At 46.7% G+C, this 18476-nt stretch overlaps 1 protein-coding gene across 6 annotated transcripts in view; it reads right to left on the bottom strand.

Moving 5' to 3' along the window:
• LOC137437421 (dual specificity tyrosine-phosphorylation-regulated kinase 2) overlaps positions 1–18476 on the bottom strand; it is a 94259-nt gene that overhangs the window by 22640 nt on the left and 53143 nt on the right. For 3 of the 6 annotated variants that reach the window (XM_068131732.2, XM_068131733.2, XM_068131734.2), the window contains exons 2-3: positions 12330–12424; positions 547–1422 (exon numbers count right to left, since the gene is read on the bottom strand). In XM_068131732.2, coding sequence (XP_067987833.2) covers positions 547–1422; positions 12330–12424 — 971 coding nt within the window. Of the gene's footprint in view, positions 1–546; positions 1423–12329; positions 13072–13105; positions 15747–18476 lie in introns of those variants that run through there. The other 3 variants (XR_013621109.1, XM_068131735.2, XM_078766840.1) reach the window with 2 other exon arrangements.

Raw genomic sequence — 18476 nt, 5'->3', positions numbered from 1 at the left:
AGCAATGCACAAATTATATGGACTTTGTCCAGGTTTGAGTTTGGTGAGCGAGCAATGCACGAATTGTGCAGACTTTGGCCAGGTTTGTTTGGTGAGTGAGCAATGCACGAATTGTGCAGACTTTGTCCAGGCTTGAGTTTGGTGAGCGAGCAATGCACGAATTGTGCAGACTTTGTCCAGGCTTGAGTTTGGTGAGCGAGCAATGCACGAATTGTATGGAACAGCTCCCCTGTCGTCAAGTCTGTGGAGCATATTGGAGATTCAGACCCAATGTGAAGTGCGAAAGTCCATCGGAGCAACTTGATCCTAGCATTCTGCTCCTGCTGACTATCAAGCTGGCTATCCTGCTCCCAGTTTAAACACACCATGAACTCCTCCCAAGTCCTTATTTGCCAAACTTCCATATTCTTTTCCCCAATTCTTTCGTGGAGACATCCACAAATGTCATTTAAGCTCGTTTGGATTCCATAAAAAGTAATCTTAGATAAAGCATCACTTTTAATAACCACAACAATAATAAATTGATTGAATGATGCTAAAACGTACCTTGATGCCGCTGCGACCTTGCTGTTTCAGTAAAATATTCTCTGGTTTAAGGTCACAGTGAATGATCCGATTGCGTTGCAGGGCATCGAGGCACATGAGGATCGAGTGTGCAAACTTGCGTACTAGCGCCAGGCTAAAGCCCTGGAACTTGTTCTTCTTCACAAGCTCGTACAGGTTCATGGAGAGCAGCTCAAATGTCATGCACACATGTCCACGGAAGGTGAAGCTGTCAAGCAGGTGGATGATGTTCATGCTGCAGTCTTTATCCTGCTTGCGGAGATGTTCCAGAATACGAATTTCTTCTGCAGCCTGCCTATGAAAACGCTTTTCGTTGCGTACCATCTTGAGTGCTATGTGCTGCTGGGCCTTGTGATCAAATGTCTTCAAAACTTGCCCGAAGCTTCCCTTTCCAATAACCTTCAGAACCTCGTAGCGGTAGGCCACATGGTCATGAGGCACGTGCAAGTACGAACCCTGATCATCGTCAAAGCCCCCATTATTGGTGGCACCAGCCACCGCTGTACGTTTCTTGGCGCACGGCCCTGTAAAGTACACTTCGGGATAAGTGAGGACCTCTTGCTGTTCATAAGCGGACAACTTTGAACCGTACTGCTTCAACGCCTGCTCGGGTGAGAGGGCACACTTGTGTGGTTTTGTATAGTCATGGTTATGCTCCGTACGTTTTCCCGTCGGTGGACTTGTCTGGCTGGACGCTCCCTCACCCACAGCGCGCACGGATGGCAAGGTTCCCAAAGCAGCCCGGCCTCCATTTGCAAGTGTAGGCCGTCGGTTGTTGCGATCCTCAAATAAGGGTTGCACTAGAATGTGTTGGTGTTCGGTTGATGGAAGCTCCATCATCGCATGCTTCGATGGACCCTGGACAAAAAAAATAAATAAATAAAGTTGGATAATCACACCTATCACAGAAACAAATTAGGTTTTGTTGCAATATCAATGCATTCAATAGTGATCCGGAGTATGGTCTTGAATAAATCCGGAGGAAAAAAGAAACAACGAAGGTATACCGATAAGAATAATTCTCAGATCCTAAAATATAAAAAACAATCTTTTACGTTGTTTTTATTTGTGCACTGCAAACAGAGATGTGCCAAAATATCTGCATGCAGCACATACATTACCTAAACCCCAGCTGCAGCACATACATTACCTAAACCCCAGCTGCAGCACATACATCACCTAAACCCCAACTGCAGCACATACATTACCTAAACCTCAGCTGCAGCACATACGTCACCGAAACCCCAGCTGCAGCACATACATTACCTAAACCCGAGCTGCAGCACATACATTACCTAAACCCCAGCTGCAGCACATACATTACCTAAACCCCAGCTGCAGCACATACATTACCTAAACCCCAGCTGCAGCACATACGTGACATAAACCCCAGCTGCAGCACATACATTACCTAAACCCCAGCTGCAGCACATACATTACCTAAACCCCAGCTGCAGCACATACATTACCTAAACCCCAGCTGCAGCACATACGTGACATAAACCCCAGCTGCAGCACATACATTACCTAAACCCCAGCTGCAGCACATACGTTACCTAAACCCCAGCTGCAGCACATACGTTACCTAAACCCTAGCTGCAGCACATACGTTACCTAAACCCCAGCTGCAGCACATACGTTACCTAAACCCTAGCTGCAGCACATACGTTACCTAAACCCCAGCTGCAGCACATACGTGACATAAACCCCAGCTGCAGCACATACATTACCTAAACCCCAGCTGCAGCACATACATTACCTAAACCCCAGCTGCAGCACATACGTTACCTAAACCCCAGCTGCAGCACATACATTACCTAAACCCCAGCTGCAGCACATACGTGACATAAACCCCAGCTGCAGCACATACATTACCTAAACCCCAGCTGCAGCACATACATTACCTAAACCCCAGCTGCAGCACATACATTACCTAAACCCCAGCTGCAGCACATACGTGACATAAACCCCAGCTGCAGCACATACATTACCTAAACCCCAGCTGCAGCACATATGTTTACCTAAACCCTAGCTGCAGCACATACATTACCTAAACCCCAGCTGCAGCACATACGTGACATAAACCCCAGCTGCAGCACATACATTACCTAAACCCCAGCTGCAGCACATACATTACCTAAACCCCAGCTGCAGCACATACATTACCTAAACCCCAGCTGCAGCACATACGTGACATAAACCCCAGCTGCAGCACATACATTACCTAAACCCCAGCTGCAGCACATACGTTACCTAAACCCCAGCTGCAGCACATACGTTACCTAAACCCCAGCTGCAGCACATACATTACCTAAACCCCAGCTGCAGCACATACGTTACCTAAACCCCAGCTGCAGCACATACGTTACCTAAACCCTAGCTGCAGCACATACGTTACCTAAACCCCAGCTGCAGCACATATGTTACCTAAACCCCAGCTGCAGCACATACGTTACCTAAACCCCAGCTGCAGCACATACGTTACCTAAACCCCAGCTGCAGCACATACGTTACCTAAACCCCAGCTGCAGCACATACATTACCTAAACCCCAGCTGCAGCACATACGTTACCTAAAACCCAGCTGCAGCACATACATTACCTAAACCCCAGCTGCAGCACATACGTTACCTAAACCTCAGCTGCAGCACATACATGACATAAACCCCAGCTGCAGCACATACATTACCTAAACCCCAGCTGCAGCACATACGTGATATAAACCCCAGCTGCAGCACATACGTTACCTAACCACCAGAGCTGCAGCACATACGTTACCTAAACCCCAGAGCTGCGAGCCCCAGTCACAAGTAATGCTATCGACACGCGACACAGCGCGGTCCCCATGTGACATTTCCCCTGTAGAATCTACCTGTATTTCTCACTTGCTTTGCAATGTCATTCTGTACCATTGCAAGTTAATCGATTGGTTTTGACTGGGTAGAGGTCACACACATGGCAATGGACACACATGAAACATGACCACAATACATTACTGAATCGGTAACATTTTCATTCCAAGAACATGTTCAAAATCCAATTGTGATAACCCAACCTACAGGTAGAGATTAGTTAAGGATAATATGTACAGATTTAAAAGCTCATTAAAGCTTACATTCCAATATTAATTTGATAAAAAGGTAAACACACAAAGAACAGACAAATTATGAACATGGCTAAAGAGGTGTTAAACAAGAAGCACCATGCTGTTAAACAATGCATCAAAATCCCCTGCATTTCATCATGTACAAAGATCTGACAGGAAGGCTCAGACGAAGTGAATATGCTTCGAGTTAACTGGTCTGATTTAAATTGGGGCTCACAAGATGGCCTGGAGGTACGCACACAAACCTCCAAACTGTCTCACCTGGGTTTCGGCCTGGAGGTACGCACACACACCTCCAAACTGTCTCACCTGGGTTTCGGCCTGGAGGTACGCACACACACCTCCAAACTGTCTCACCTGGGTTTCGGCCTGGAGGTACGCACACTCACCTCCAAACTGTCTCACCTGGGTTTCAGGCCAGGAGGTATGCACACACCTCCAAACTGTCTCACCTGGGTTTCGGCCTGGAGGTACGCACACTCACCTCCAAACTGTCTCACCTGGGTTTCAGGCCAGGAGGTACGCACACACCTCCAAACTGTCTCACCTGGGTTTCAGCCTGCAGGAACGCACACTCACCTGCAAGCTGTCTCGCCTGGGTTTTGGCCTAGAGGTACGCACACTCACCTGCAAGCTCTAAAGCCTGGGTTTCGGCCTGGAGGTACGCACACTCACCTGCAAGCTGTCTCGTCTGGGTTTCAGCCTGGAGGTATGCACACTCACCTGCAAGCTGTCTCGCCTGGGTTTTGGCCTAGAGGTATGCACACTCACCTGCAAGCTCTAAAGCCTGGTTTCAATCCAGACCCATCTAGGTGTTTCACAGGCAGGGTGATTGTTCAATGTGTGTGCCGTCCCTCAGATGGACGACAAACAGGCATCTTGCCTGCTGGCATAAGATGGTGGACGTTAAAGAAGAGGAAGAAGCTTGATTTCAATTCTCTGATACTCTGTGGGCAAATTTTCTTGTTCCGTGTTGCCCCACGTGTCGGTCAGGTCGTATCCGCAGCTCTCCTTCCACCTAAATCAACGTTAAATTTTCCGAACAGGATCCGTCGTGTCTTTCTGTTATAGCTTTCGTCTTGGTGTTTGTATTCTCATTGAAATTTTCTGTGATAAATCGTGATTGTTGTCGATATTTATTGAAGTAGTTTTTTTGTGCACTTTTGGGCCTTCTCGAATAGCCGGAGATTCATCACCTCACTTTCTTCATACTTTGAATGCGGCTTGATATCAGGATAATAGTTGATCAGGATATACCAGGATGCACAAGGAACAGCACACGTCCTCGTGCGCCGATCCTTGGGAATCAGCCCAAGTGGATGACTGATCGGTGATCTCTCCACGTCCTCGTGCGCCAATCCTTGGGGATCAGCACAAGTGGACGACTGATCGGTGATCTCTCCACGTCCTCATGCGCCGATCCTTGGGGATCAGCACAAGTGCATGACTGATCGGTGATCTCTCCACGTCGTCGTGCGCCGATCATTGGGGATCAGCACAAGTGGACAACTGATCGGTGATCTCTCCACATCTTCCACACCGATATTGACAAACCATTTCTGCATGGACTTCGCTTTGTGCACGGGGGCATTGCCATGCTGAAACGGGAAAGGGCCTTCCCAAAACTGTTGCCACAAAGTTGGAGGCACACAATCATCTAGAAAGTCATTGTATGCTGTAGCGTTAAGATTTCCCTTCACTGGAACTAAGGGGCCTAGCCCGAACCAGGACAAACAGCCCCAGACCATTATTCCTCCTCCACCAAACTTTACAGTTGGCACTATGCATTTGGGCAGCTAGCGTTCTCCTGGCATCCGCCAAACCCAGATTCGTCTGTCGGACTGCCAGATGGTGAAGCGCGATTCATCACTCCAGAGAACGCGTTTCCACTGCTCCAGAGTCCAATGTCGGCGAGCTTTACACCACTCCAGCCGACGCTTCCAATTGCGCATGGTCCAGAGTCCAATTGCGCATGGTGATCTTAGGCTTGTGTGCGGCTACTCGGCCATGGAAACCCATTTCATGAAGCTCCCAACGAACATTTGTTGTGCTGACGTTGCTTCCAGAGGCAATTTGGAACTCGGTAGTGAGGGTTGCAACTGAGGACAGACAATTCTTACAAGCTCGAGCACTCGGCGGTCCCGTTCTGTGAGCTTGTGTGGCCTACCACTTCGCGGCGGAGCTGTTCTTGCTCTAACACGTTTCCACTGCACAATAACAGCACTTCCTTGCAGCTCTAGCAGGGCAGAAATTTGACAAACTGACTTGTTGGAAAGGTGGCATCCTATGACGGTGACACGTTGAAAGTCACTGAGCTCTTTAGTACGGCCCATTCTACTGCCAATGTTTGTCTATGGAGATTGTATGGCTGTGTGCTTGATTATATATACCTGTCAGCAATGGGTGTGTCTGAAATAGACAAATCCACAAATTAGAAGGGGTGTCTGCATACGTTTGGCCATTTTTTGTAAGAGATGGTGGTGAACAGGTGTTTTAAAGACCTGGAGGGAAGAGTGGGAGTGAAGAGAGTGAGGGAGTTTGTTCCAGAGGTGGGAGAAAAGAGGAATGAAAGAGTGAAGATGAGCAGAGAGTCTTGATTTAGGAAGTTTCACCAGAAGAGTGTTTCTGGCAGATCTTGTGCATCCTGCAGGAACATTTGCGGGACAGAGCACAGACAGAGAGAGCAGGGGCAGTTAGGCTGGAGAGGAGTCAGTAGAAGACAGAAAGACCACCAACCTACCTGTGGTGAGCGAGTGAAAGGCCCTCAGAATCAGCTTCATCGCGGGAGATTCCAATGATTCTGAAAGACTTGATTTCAACCGCGTGAAGCCGAGCTAGGTGTGAGGCAGGAACACCAGCCCAGAGGGGAGAGCAGTATTCCATTGAGCTGCGGATGAAAGCTTTGTATGTGGTGGGGAGCTCAGAAGTGCCCAGAAAGGACTTTGCATGACGGTGGATGCCCTGTCGGCGAATGGCTTTGGAGGCCAGCCTGGAAATGTGGTTTTCCCAGGAAAGATCATGGCAGATAGTGAGGCCCAAAAGCTTGAATGACAGAACTTCTTTGAGAGGATTGTTGAGAAAGTAGATGAGAGGGTTGTCCAGATGGTCTTTTCGGAGAGACAAAGTAAGAGTGTGAGATTTGTCAGGATTGAAAGACATGCTCCACTTGTTTGACCAGTTTGTGATTTTATCCAGGTCTGCAGAGAGTGAAGAGGTTGCAGACTGCCGATCTGAGGGTTGAGATATGGAGCGGCAGAGAGTGGAGTCATCAGCAAAGACATAGAGAGGATTTTCCAGAGAGTCGGAGAGATCATGGATGAAGACCAGAAAAAGCACTGGGCCTAGAACACCGCCTTGAGGAACTCCAGCCTGGACAGAAAGAGAAGATGAGAGAATTACATTCAGGGACACACGTTGACTTTGAAAGGAGAGGAGATCCACAAGCCATGCATGAAGGATTCCATGGATACCATAGGAGGAGAGTTTGGTGAGCAGGGCGGGGTGCCAGATGGTATCGAATCACGAGATATATCAAGGGAGGCAGCTCTGATTTCCTGTTTGGCGTTGAGGACCTCCATCCATTGTTGAGACAGCAGAAGCAGCATGTCCAGAGTAGAGTGGCCTGGTCTAAATCCAAATTGATGATCCGAGATCAAGCCATTGGAGAAGAGGAAGGATTTAATATCAGAAGCGATTATGGATTTCCATGACCTTGCTGATAGTTGGGAGCAAGCTGATTGGCCAGGCCTATACGAGGCTGTTTGTTGGCTTCCAGTTCCTCAATCATGTTTTTGTCAAATTTCAACTGGTTATTTTACTGTGTATATGTTACTGTGTGTTTCTAGATAGATCTTGCTTTGTAAATCGTGCAAACTTGTATGTCATTAGTCGTTTTGTTCTCGCCGCACATGGGGCCTGGTCCCTCGAGGCTTCCCGTTGCCTCGTCGGTATTTTGTAAATTTAAGTTCGTTCTTTCGCTGTATTGCTTTTTTCTTTGATTTTCTTTTCACCCCTTTACCCTCCTCCCCCCCACCCCCCCCCCCCACCAGTACAACTTGCCCCTTGTCTAAAGTCTTAAATACAAAAAATAAATAATAAAATAAATAATAATTTCCTTCTCTCCTCGCAGTCCCCTCCTCCGCCCACGACCATGTGTTGACTCGCCCCGCCCCCTTTATCTCCTTTTTCTTCAACCTCTCCAGCCAATACTCACCTTTCCAATGCTAGTTGTTTGACTTAATCTGCTTAACAGAAACTTTCCTCCTTCAAGATGTCTCCTATTCCTTAATATCTCTTCCTGGTTACTCCCTCCTCCAGTATGTTAGACCTGAGCCTCGTCCTGGTGGTGGGGTTGCTATCTTTATCAAAAACTCTCTTCCTCACTCTCCTTGCACTGCCCTCTCTCCACCCCACCCCCAGGAGTACCTCTGGCCATGGCTTCCTGTCCGCTCCCACCTTTTGTTCATATGTGTGTTGTACCATCCACCAAACAGTGATGACTCCATTTACATCTTCCTGTCTGACAACATGAACCAACCTCTATCCACTCATCCCAACTCTCTCTTCTTCATATGTGACGACTTCAACTGTCATCATGCCAGCTTGCTGGGTGTGGGTACCTCTTTCACCAGCCATGGCATCTCAGCAAAGGACTTCTGCGACTCATTGGGACTGACGCGACTGATTGGGACTGACACAATCTGTCAATTTCCCGACACGGATCTCAGTCAACAGAGTATCTTCTCTTCTTGACTTGGGTATGACTAACTTCCCTGCAAATGACTGCTGCTCTTCAGCTCAAATCGGTTCATCTGATCATAAGAGACCTGATCTGATCTGATCATTGGGGACCGCAAGGCTACCCCCCACTCTAGCAGGGAAAATGGCCTTAAAATGCCTGTTGTTGTTGTTGTTGTTGTTGTGTGATCATAAGAGACGGTGGTGAACAGCTGTTTTAAAGACCTGGAGGGAGGAGAGGGATTGAAGAGAGTGTGGGAGTTTGTTCCAGAGGCGGGAGAAAAGAGGAAGGAAGGAGTGAAGGTGAGCAGAGAGTCTTAATTTTGGCAGTTTCACCAGAAGAGGGTTGCTGGCAGATCTTGTGTGTCCTGCAGGACTATTTGGGGGACAGAGCACAGACAGAGCAGGAGGAGCAAGGCCGGAGAGGAGTCCGTAGAAGACAGAAAGACCACCAACCTGCCTGTGGTGAGAGAGAGAAAAGCCCTCAGAATCAGCTTCATCAATAAATCAAAAACAAGTACAGATACATTCAAAGTACATCGCCCCCTTGCCAAATAAATAAAAAGCATCCTCTAGCACTGCATTGCTGCGGCGCCGTAGGCGCCCAGAAATACCGCCATGCAGCGCATAGACTGTTTTGGGAGGGAGAAGTGTACCATAATTGATTGATTAATCACATAATTAAAATCAATAAATAATTGTCATAAAATATTTTTTTAATCAATTGGCTAATAGCATACCTAAACCACCAGCGCTTTATCCGAAGCTGTAACTTTTTGAAAATTAATTAAATAAGTCATTAATAAAAAAAATTGAATAATTAACTGATTAATTCATAAATCAAAAATATCCTTTAGAGCCACATCACTTGGTCACTGTCGTGTTCAAATATCAGCTTCCTAGCTCAAAAGTTGCCAGAGATATTGCCCAGATGAGAAAGAACATAAATAAATGATTAATAATGAAAATAAATAAATAATAATCATAAAATAATTTATCAAATGGCTAATTGAATACTTAAACCACCACCGTTTCATCTGAATCTGTAACTTTAAAATAATTAATTAATTAAGTCATTACTCAAATAACTAATTGATTAATTGATTAATCAATAAATCAAAAATAGCCTTTACAGCCAAATCACTTGGTCATTCTCATGTCCAAATATCAGCTCCCTCACTCAAAATACGCCTGAGATATTGCCCAGATGAGAAGAAGTAAATAAGTACTTAATGAATCAACAACAACAACAACATGCATTTTAAAGGCCATTTTCCCTGCTGGAGCGGGGGTTAACCTTGCGGTCCGCCGGTCCCCATGACAATCTTCTCCATTTTGCCCTATTTTCTGCATCTCTCCTTGTTAACCCCCTTCTTTCTTTCTCGGTCTTCCCCGTCCTCTACTTCCTTCTACATTCATTTCCATCACTCTTCTCAACCAGTCACTTTCATCCTTCCTCAACACACGACCAAACCAGCTCAACCTGTTCCTCTTCACAGCATCAATCACAGGCTCTATTCCCATCATCTTTCGCAATTCATCATTTGTCTTCCTCTCTCTCCACGATACTCCGCACATCCATCGAACCATTCACATTTCCACCCTTTCCAGCCTTCGTTGCTGCTCTACGTTCGTTACCCATGTCTCGCTCCCATAAATCATAACACTTCTCACACATGCAGCATACACCTTTCCCTTCAGCTTCAACGACACTCCCCTCCTCATCAGCATGCCACTCAGTTCCCGAAACTTCTTCCATGCACATCTCACTCTTGCAACCGTTGCCGAGTCTGATCCACCTTCTCCATTTAGCATGTCTCCGAGGTAGCAAAATGTTTTCACACCTTCCAGCTTCACGCCGTCTCCAAGATCCAACTCAACATTTCCTCCATCTGCAGCTCCCTCTGTGCACACCTTACATTTGAATGTAGCTGCCACACTGGTTAATGACCCTCTCAGACCACTACATTTTTGATGAACCCACTCAGCGCACATTATACATTGAATGGAGTTCACTCCGACACCCTTCCTGCACACAGCACATGGCCACTTCCCAGTTCTTTCCACCTCACCACATGCTTTACCACTTGCCATCACCTTCGTCTTTCCTATATTCACCTTCAGACCTTTTGTCTCCATACATTCCTTCCACTTGTTCATCTTTTCCTTCAGTCCATCCATACTTTCTGCAATCAATGCCAGTACTTAATTACTTAATTAATCTGACTTACTTACTTAAATTACTTAATTAATCGATAATAATTAAATAACTAATCAATTAATTGATTAATCAAAAAACAAACGAGTACATATACATTCAAAGTACACCGCCCCCATGCCAAATAATTAAATATCCTCCAGCGCAGCATTGCCGGGGCGCCCCCGGCGCTCGGCAATACCGCCGTGCAGTTCATAGAGACTGTATTTGGAGGGAGAGGTGCACAATATTTGATTGATTAATTGCATAATTAAAATCAACAAGCATTCTGAGTATTGCGCTGCAATGCATGTCCCCTACCAAAGTTCAAAGTGCCATAACTTTGTGAAAAATGTGTGTCACGAGGCGTGACACATGTGTGTCACGCCTCACCTCGTTGATAAGCCCGCAAGGTCGCTCCGTGGAGTAGCCTGTGCCTAATGCACTGTGTGAATTATATAATTACCAACTCACGGTCTGAGGTACTGGCGATTCAAGAGATATCCATTTTTTAAATATTTACGTTTAACTAACGATATCTGCCAAACCACGTGACCTATCGCAAATTCCAAAATGACATTTTAGTAGACTGACATGCTGAACAGATCTGTGAAGTTTCCCCTCGATTGGATCAAAAATGAGGAAGGACCTAGGTTTTAAAGGTTCATGCTTAAAAACGTCATAACTCTGAAACCATGTGACACATGACGTCATGCTCACTGACTTTTGTGTTCTTCATGGGTATGCGATTCTGCCTGCAACGTTTGGCCTCGATCTGTTTAGCCGTTGCAGAGAAAAAGGGGTTTTCGTGTTTTCATGAAAAACAATATGGCGACCGAACCACGTGACCTGTGACATCATAATTACCATTAAAATATTCTACAGACCGAGTCCCCCCTACGGTGAAAATTTGATCTCAATCGGTCCAATTATTGCAGAGAACATCTTTTTTAAAGGAAATTAAAACTTAAAATGGCACTGAGTTAAGGATCATCAGAATTCCCAAAGTTCAAAGTGCCATAACTTTGTCAAAAATGATCGAAACGTCGTGAAGTTCGAACTTGATCTGTAACTTATTATGAGGAAACCATGTACCAAGTTTGAAATCATTAGCATTAAGAGTTTAGAAAAAAAGTCCGGAAAACTGTCCTTTGCATGATGGCCTGACAGACTGACGGACTAACAGACGGAGGGACGGAGTGCAAACCTATAGTCCCCTACGGTGTACACCGGTAGGGGACTAATAAAAGATTGTCATGTGTGTGTGTGTGTCATTGGTTGTTATATCCTTCTACTAGCGCTAGCAGATGTTAAATACCCAATGGTATCTTTCAAGGAAGAGCCTCACCGACACCATGACCAAGTTCCTGTCATACTGCTTCTAGCAAGTGGCCTGGTCTTCTCAGATATTCTTTGCTCCCAGTTTGCAATTTTCCTGTAATTGACATGCATGCAGCCACTCCTACACTCAACAAATTGACACACTCAGGTGTTCGCACGCCACATATAACTAGCCATCTCTGGTTATGAATGGCTACTCTTATTGTATCCTCATAACCTCTTTATCTTCTTCCATTTTCTCCAGAACTTTTCCACCCTCCTCAACCTTTCAGCAAAAATGATTCATTCCCAACTACATGAACAATGATAAGCAACCGCTCATTTTTGTTAGTAACGGCTCGATGTTCCAAAAGTCTAGGGCTCTAGGTGACCAAATTGGACTTACTGGACCAGGAGGCTTGATTGTCGGCAACTCAGGTGGGCTCCCAGCCTCGGTACGCTGAGCATGTGCAGAGAGTTCACCTCCATTCCCTCTTGTTCCTTGGGAAGTAGGAGAACAAAGAAAGGATGGAAGAAGAAATGAGACAGAAAAGGAAGAGCGATAGTAAATAAAATAAAAACAGGGCAACGGCATTTAGGCCTCATTTATGCCGTGAACTGTTCCTGTGCTCGGAAGGCTTAGCACCATCTTCTCCTACCAATCACCTTATGCAAGGAAAGCCTGCGTCCAAACACACCTGTCATGAAGGGGTTTTCCAGGATACTTTCCCATCTCATTACAGCAGGTGGAACAGTTTGTTGGCCTTGCAAGGTCATCACATTCCCAACCTTCTATCGTTATGCTGTTAGCCTCCTGAAACTCAGTATTCAGTCAGCAACAGGCAATGTCGAATCAGCAGCACTTAGACCAAGTGGGTTCGTTGGTTACAAACATTGTAGCTGTCACAAACGCTTTAATCCTATCTTCCCTCCAGGGATTCAAGGCTGCTATTCACCACCATCTCGGGTCATCCCATATCCATCATGGTCATCCCATATCCATCTTGGTCATCCCATATCCATCTTGGTCATCCCATATCCACCTCGGGTCATCCCAAATCCATCCCCTTGCTTTCCAGGTCATTGTGCTTTCTCCCCTCTATCTCACCCTCTTTGTTGTATCCTGTTTTCCCTTCCTCTTCTTTCCACTTCAACTTTCCACTTTCAACTTTCCACTTCAACAATCAACTTGGTAGATCATTAATAATCTACATTTTTAATCCTATTCATTTTAGTTTTGTGAAAGATAAGTAAGATGTTTTTTTTGTCTACAAAGTCGAGGCTCGTGTAGGAGCTAACACTTAAACACAAAAACAGAAACAGAAACACACATAGAACATATAATAAAGGAAGCGGGAGACAAGAGGGCGACAAGAGGGGGAGAGAGGGAAGCACATCAACAGTAGGGAACACGGAGTGGTAGATCTGTGGAAGGGAGAGGGCTGGGGCAGTGGGGCGGGGTACACGAGATAAACAAGATGGACACTACAAGGACTTTCAGAAAAGAAAACGGGGAGTTTGAAAATGGTGGATTTGGGGTGTATTAACGGGGGTAGGAAAAATCAAGGTTTTGGATAGGAGAAGATAAGAGATGGTGGTGAACAGCTGTTGTGGGATTTGTTCCAGAAGCTGTTTTTACACCTTTTTGTGTAAAGCGGTAATGTTGGCTGATTTCCAAGCTGATGCCAGATGACCTTGAGCAAAAGAGAGGGAGAAAAGAACAGAGAGAGGGTGTGAAAGAGCAGCAGAGCAGGATTTTTGGACCCGTGGGCTGATGCTGTCTGGCCCAGTTGCAGAATCAGAGTCGAGGTTTGACAGAAACTTCTCCACCTTGTCAGGAGAGAAGGACACAGAGTCCGGGAGCAGATGCGTTCGACCGGGTAAGGTGGGTACAGAGAGAGAGAAGTGTTTGGGTTTGGGACACAATAGTTTGAGGCAAACACAGAGTTGAGGCATTTGGCTTTGTCACGTGCGGTGTCAGCTGTGTAGCCATTTGAGGTAAGGGAGGGGATGGAAGGGGAACAAACATCAGAAACATTTGACCAGACGCCACCAGTATTTTGGAGGAAGGAGACAGGGAGAGTTCAGCATTGAGAGTACAGCGATAGTGCTTCCTGGCTCTCCTTAGGGTAGACACACACTTGTTCCAAGCTTTGCGGAAGGAACTGAGATTGTCTTCAGTTCGATTAGCCTTCCATGAGGCAAAGGCAAGTTGTTTTAGGGCAACTGCCTCAACACAAGATTCTGTGTACCATGGACGGGACGAAGGGTAAGACAACTGAAGACGAGATGGGATAAATCTGTGCATGAGAGAGAGCAGTTTCCTTTGGAAGAATTCCCAGGAAGAGTTGATGTCAGAGGCAGTAGAGATGGGAGACCAGTCCAGATGATTGATGGCTGCTTGCAGACCGTGCCAGTCGGCCTGAGAGAAATGCCAGACTCAACGACGCTGAGGAGGCTCTCTGAGAATGGCCAGAGAGATGTCCACTTTAACAAGCACATGATCAGAAGAACCAATTGGAGGAGAAGAACATCAGACAGTTGCAGGGAAGTTTGTCATCACCAAGTCTGGAAGAGAAGATGCTCCATTGACTGAGATCTGGGTAGGGATTTTTTTTTTTTGGTTTTGTTTGTATACAGAGTCGAGGCTCGTGAAATAGCTAACATTTATCAAACAAACAAATCAAACAAACAAGCAAACAAAGTATATAAAAAGGGGAGCGGTCGACAAGATGAGGAGAGAAGGGGAGGAAGCACACAAACACAACATTTGAGAGCAGGGACATCGGGAGATGTGTGGGAGGGAGAGGGCCTGGGGGAGGCAGGATAGGTATAAAACGCAAGGACACCAAGGACTTCCAGGAAACAAGTCAAAAGTCACCACAAAAAAGTGGCTTTGGGGTGAAATTAGCAGGGGTAGAAAAGATCAAGGTTTTGGATTGGGGAAGATAAGAGATGGTGGTGGACAGCCGTTTTAAAGACCTGGAGGGAGGAGTGGGATTGAAGAGTGAGGGAGTTTGTTCCAGAGGCGGGAGAAAAGAGGAATGAAGGAGTGAAGGTGAGCAGAGAGTCTTGATTTTGGCAGTTTAACCATAAGAGGGTTGCAGGCAGATCTTGTGCGACCTGTTGGAATATTTGGGGGACAGAGCCCAGAGAGAGCTGGGGGAGCAAGGCCGGAGAGGAGTCGGTAGAAGACGGAAAGACCACCAACCTGCCTGCGGTGAGTAAGTGAAAGGCCCTCGGAGATAGCGTCATCGCGGGAGATTCCAATGATTCTGAACGCTTTGGTTTCAACAGCGGGAAGACGAGCTAGGTGTGAGGCAGGAGCACCAGCCCAGAGGGGAGAGCAGTACTCCATTGAGCTGCGGATGAAAGCCTTATATGTGGTGAGGAGCTCAGGTGTGCCAAGGAAGGACTTCGCACGACGGAGGATGCCCAGTCGGCGACTGGCTTTGGAGGCCAGCTTGGAAATGTGGTTTTCCCAGGAAAGATCATGGCAGATAGTGAGACCCAAAAGCTTGAGTGACAGAACTTCTTGGAGAGGATTATTCAGAAAGTAGATGGGAGGGTTGTCCAGTCGGTCTTTTCGGAGAGACATCGAAAGAGTGTGAGATTTGTCAGGATTGAAAGACATGTTCCACTTGTTTGCCCAGTCTGTGATTTTGTCCAGGTCTGCAGAGAGTGAGGAGGCTGCAGACTGCCGATCTGAGGGATGAAGAATGGAGCGACAGAGAGTGGAGTCATCAGCAAAGACATAGAGAGGATTTTCAAGAGAGTCAGAGAGATCATTGTTGAAGACCAGAAAAAGCACAGGGCCCAGAACACTGCCTTGGGGAACTCCAGCCTGAACAGGAGGAGGAGATGAGAGAAACCCATTCAGGGCCACACGTTGCCTACGACTAGAGAGGAAGTCCGCCAGCCATGCGTGGAGATTTCCATGGATGCCAAAGGAGGAGAGTTTGGTGAGCAGAGCGGGGTGCCAGACCGTATCGAAGGCACGTGATATGTCGAGGGAGATGGCTCTAATTTCCTGTTTGGCATTGAGGACCTCCATCCATTGTTGAGACAGCAGAAGCAGCATGTCCAGAGTAGAGTGACCTGGTCTGAAACCAAATTGATGATCAGAGATCAAGCCATTGGAGAAGAGGAAAGATTTCATATCCGAAGCAATGATGGATTCCATGACTTTGCTGATAATTGGGAGAAGGCTGATTGGTCTGTAGTTGCTAGGATCTGTTTTTGCACCTTTTTTGTGCAAAGCGGTGATGTTGGCTGATTTCCAAGCAGATGGCAGTTGACCTTGAGCAAAAGAGAGGGTGAAGAGAACAGAGAGAGGGAGTGAAAGAGTGGAAGAACAGGATTTTAGGACCCGTGGGCTGATGCCATCAGGTCCAGTTGCAGAATCAGAGTCGAGGGTTGACAGAAACTTTTCCACCTTGTCAGGAGGAAAGGACACGGAGTCCAGGAGCAGCTGGGTACGACTGGGTACGGTGGGTCCAGAGAGGGATGGGTTTGGGACACAAGATTTAGAGGCAAACACAGAGTTGAGGCATTCAGCTTTTTCACGTGCGGAGTCAGCTGTGTAGCCGTTTGAGGTAAGGGAGGGGATGGAGGGGGAACAAACGCCAGAAACAGATTTGACCAGACGCCACCAGGATTTGGAAGAGGGAGACAGATAAGAGAGTTCAGTCTTGAGAACGGAGAGATATTGTTTCCTGGCTCTCCTGAGGGTGGACACACACTTGTTTCGGGCTTTGCGAAAGGAAATGAGATTTCCTTCCGTTGGATTTGCTTTCCAGGAGACGAAGGCAAGTTGTTTCTGGGCAACAGCCTCACCACAAGATTCCGTGTACCATTGACGGGAGGAAGGGTATGACAACTGTAGACGAGATGGGATAAATCTGTGCATGAGAGAGAGCAATTTAATTTGGAAGAATTCCCAGGATGAGTTGATGTCAGAGGTGGTAGAGATGGTAGACCAGTCCAGATGATTGATGGCTGCTTGAAGACCGTGCCAGTTGGCCTGAGTGAAATGCCAGAGTCGTCGACGCTGAGGAGGCTCTCTGAGAATGGTCAGAGAGATGTCCACCTTTACAAGCACATAATCAGATGAGCCGATTGGAGCAGAAGAAGAGCAGCAGACATTTTCAGGGAAATTTGTCATAACCAAGTCCAGAAGAGAAGATGCTCCGTTGACTGAGATCCGGGTCGGGAAATTGACAGATTGTGTCAGTCCCAGTGAGTCGCAGAAGTCCTTTGCTGTGAAGCCATGGCTGGTGAGAGAGGTACCCACACCCAGCCAACTGGCATGGTGACAATTGAAATCACCACATATGAGGAAGAGAGAGTTGGGATGAGTAGATAGAAGTTGGTCCATATTATCAGACAGCGAGATGTAGATGGAGTCATCACTGTTTGGTGGACGGTACAACACACATATGAACAAGAGGTGGGAGCGAAGGGGAAGTCGTAGCCAGAGGTATTCCTGGGGGTGAGGTGGAGAGAGTGCAGTGCAGGGCGAGTGAGGAAGAGAGTTTTTGATAAAGATAGCAACCCCACCTCCAGGACGAGGCTCAGGTCTATCATACCGGAGGAGGGAGTAACCCGGGAGAGATACTGAGGAATAAATAATTGACAGATTGTGTCAGTCCCAGTGAGTTGCAGAAGTCCTTTGGTGAGAGAGGAACCCACACCCAGCCAGCTGGCATGATGACAGTTGAAGTCGCCACATATGAGGAAGAGAGAGTTTGGATGAGTGGATAGAAGTTGGTACATGTTGTCAGACAGGGAGATTAAAATGGAGGTATCGCTGTGTGGAGGACGGTACAGAACACATATGAACAAAAGGTGGGAGTGGAGAGGAAGCCATAGCCAGAGGTACACCTGGGGGTGAGGTGGAGAGAGGGCAGTGCAAGACGAGCGAGGAAGAGAGTTTTTTTTGTAAAGATAGCAACCCCACCACCAGGACGAGGCTCAGGTCTATCATACCGGAGGAGGGAGTAACCAGTGACAGATATTAAGGAATCAGAGACATCTTGAAGGAGGAAAGTTTCTGTTAGGCAGATCAAGTCTGGTTTGTCAGAAGCAACCTGAATGGAGAGATCAATCAGGTTTGAGCAAAACCACAAGGCTAACAAGACAGGTTGTCATTGGTTGCGACACACACACACACACACACACACACACACACACACACACACACACACACACACACACACTCTCTCATGGAATCAGACCACGATACTTGGCACGGAATCTTTGAGAGTGAACCGCGAGATTGTCGAGGCCTGGTACTTTGATAAAAATTCCATCAACCGACACATCGACTTACATCCCACATACAAAGTGTACAGTGAATGTCATTTGAATTTGAATTCAAATGAGTACAGTGAATGGCATTTGAAGTGTACAGTGAATTGTACAGTGTACAGTCAAGTGTACAGTTAGAGTCAAGTTAGAGTCAGTTCGAGTCAAGAATTGTACAGTGTACACTGTACAGTCAAGTGTACAAGTGTACAGTCAAGTGTACAAATTGTACAGTGTACAGTCAAGT

Source organism: Myxine glutinosa, chromosome 12, assembly GCF_964187855.1.
Source record: "Myxine glutinosa chromosome 12, kmMyxGlut1.1, whole genome shotgun sequence".
Classification (NCBI taxonomy): Eukaryota; Metazoa; Chordata; class Myxini; order Myxiniformes; family Myxinidae; genus Myxine; species Myxine glutinosa.
The sequence above is the reverse complement of the archived record's forward strand: the minus strand, read 5'-3'. Positions and strand labels throughout refer to the sequence as shown.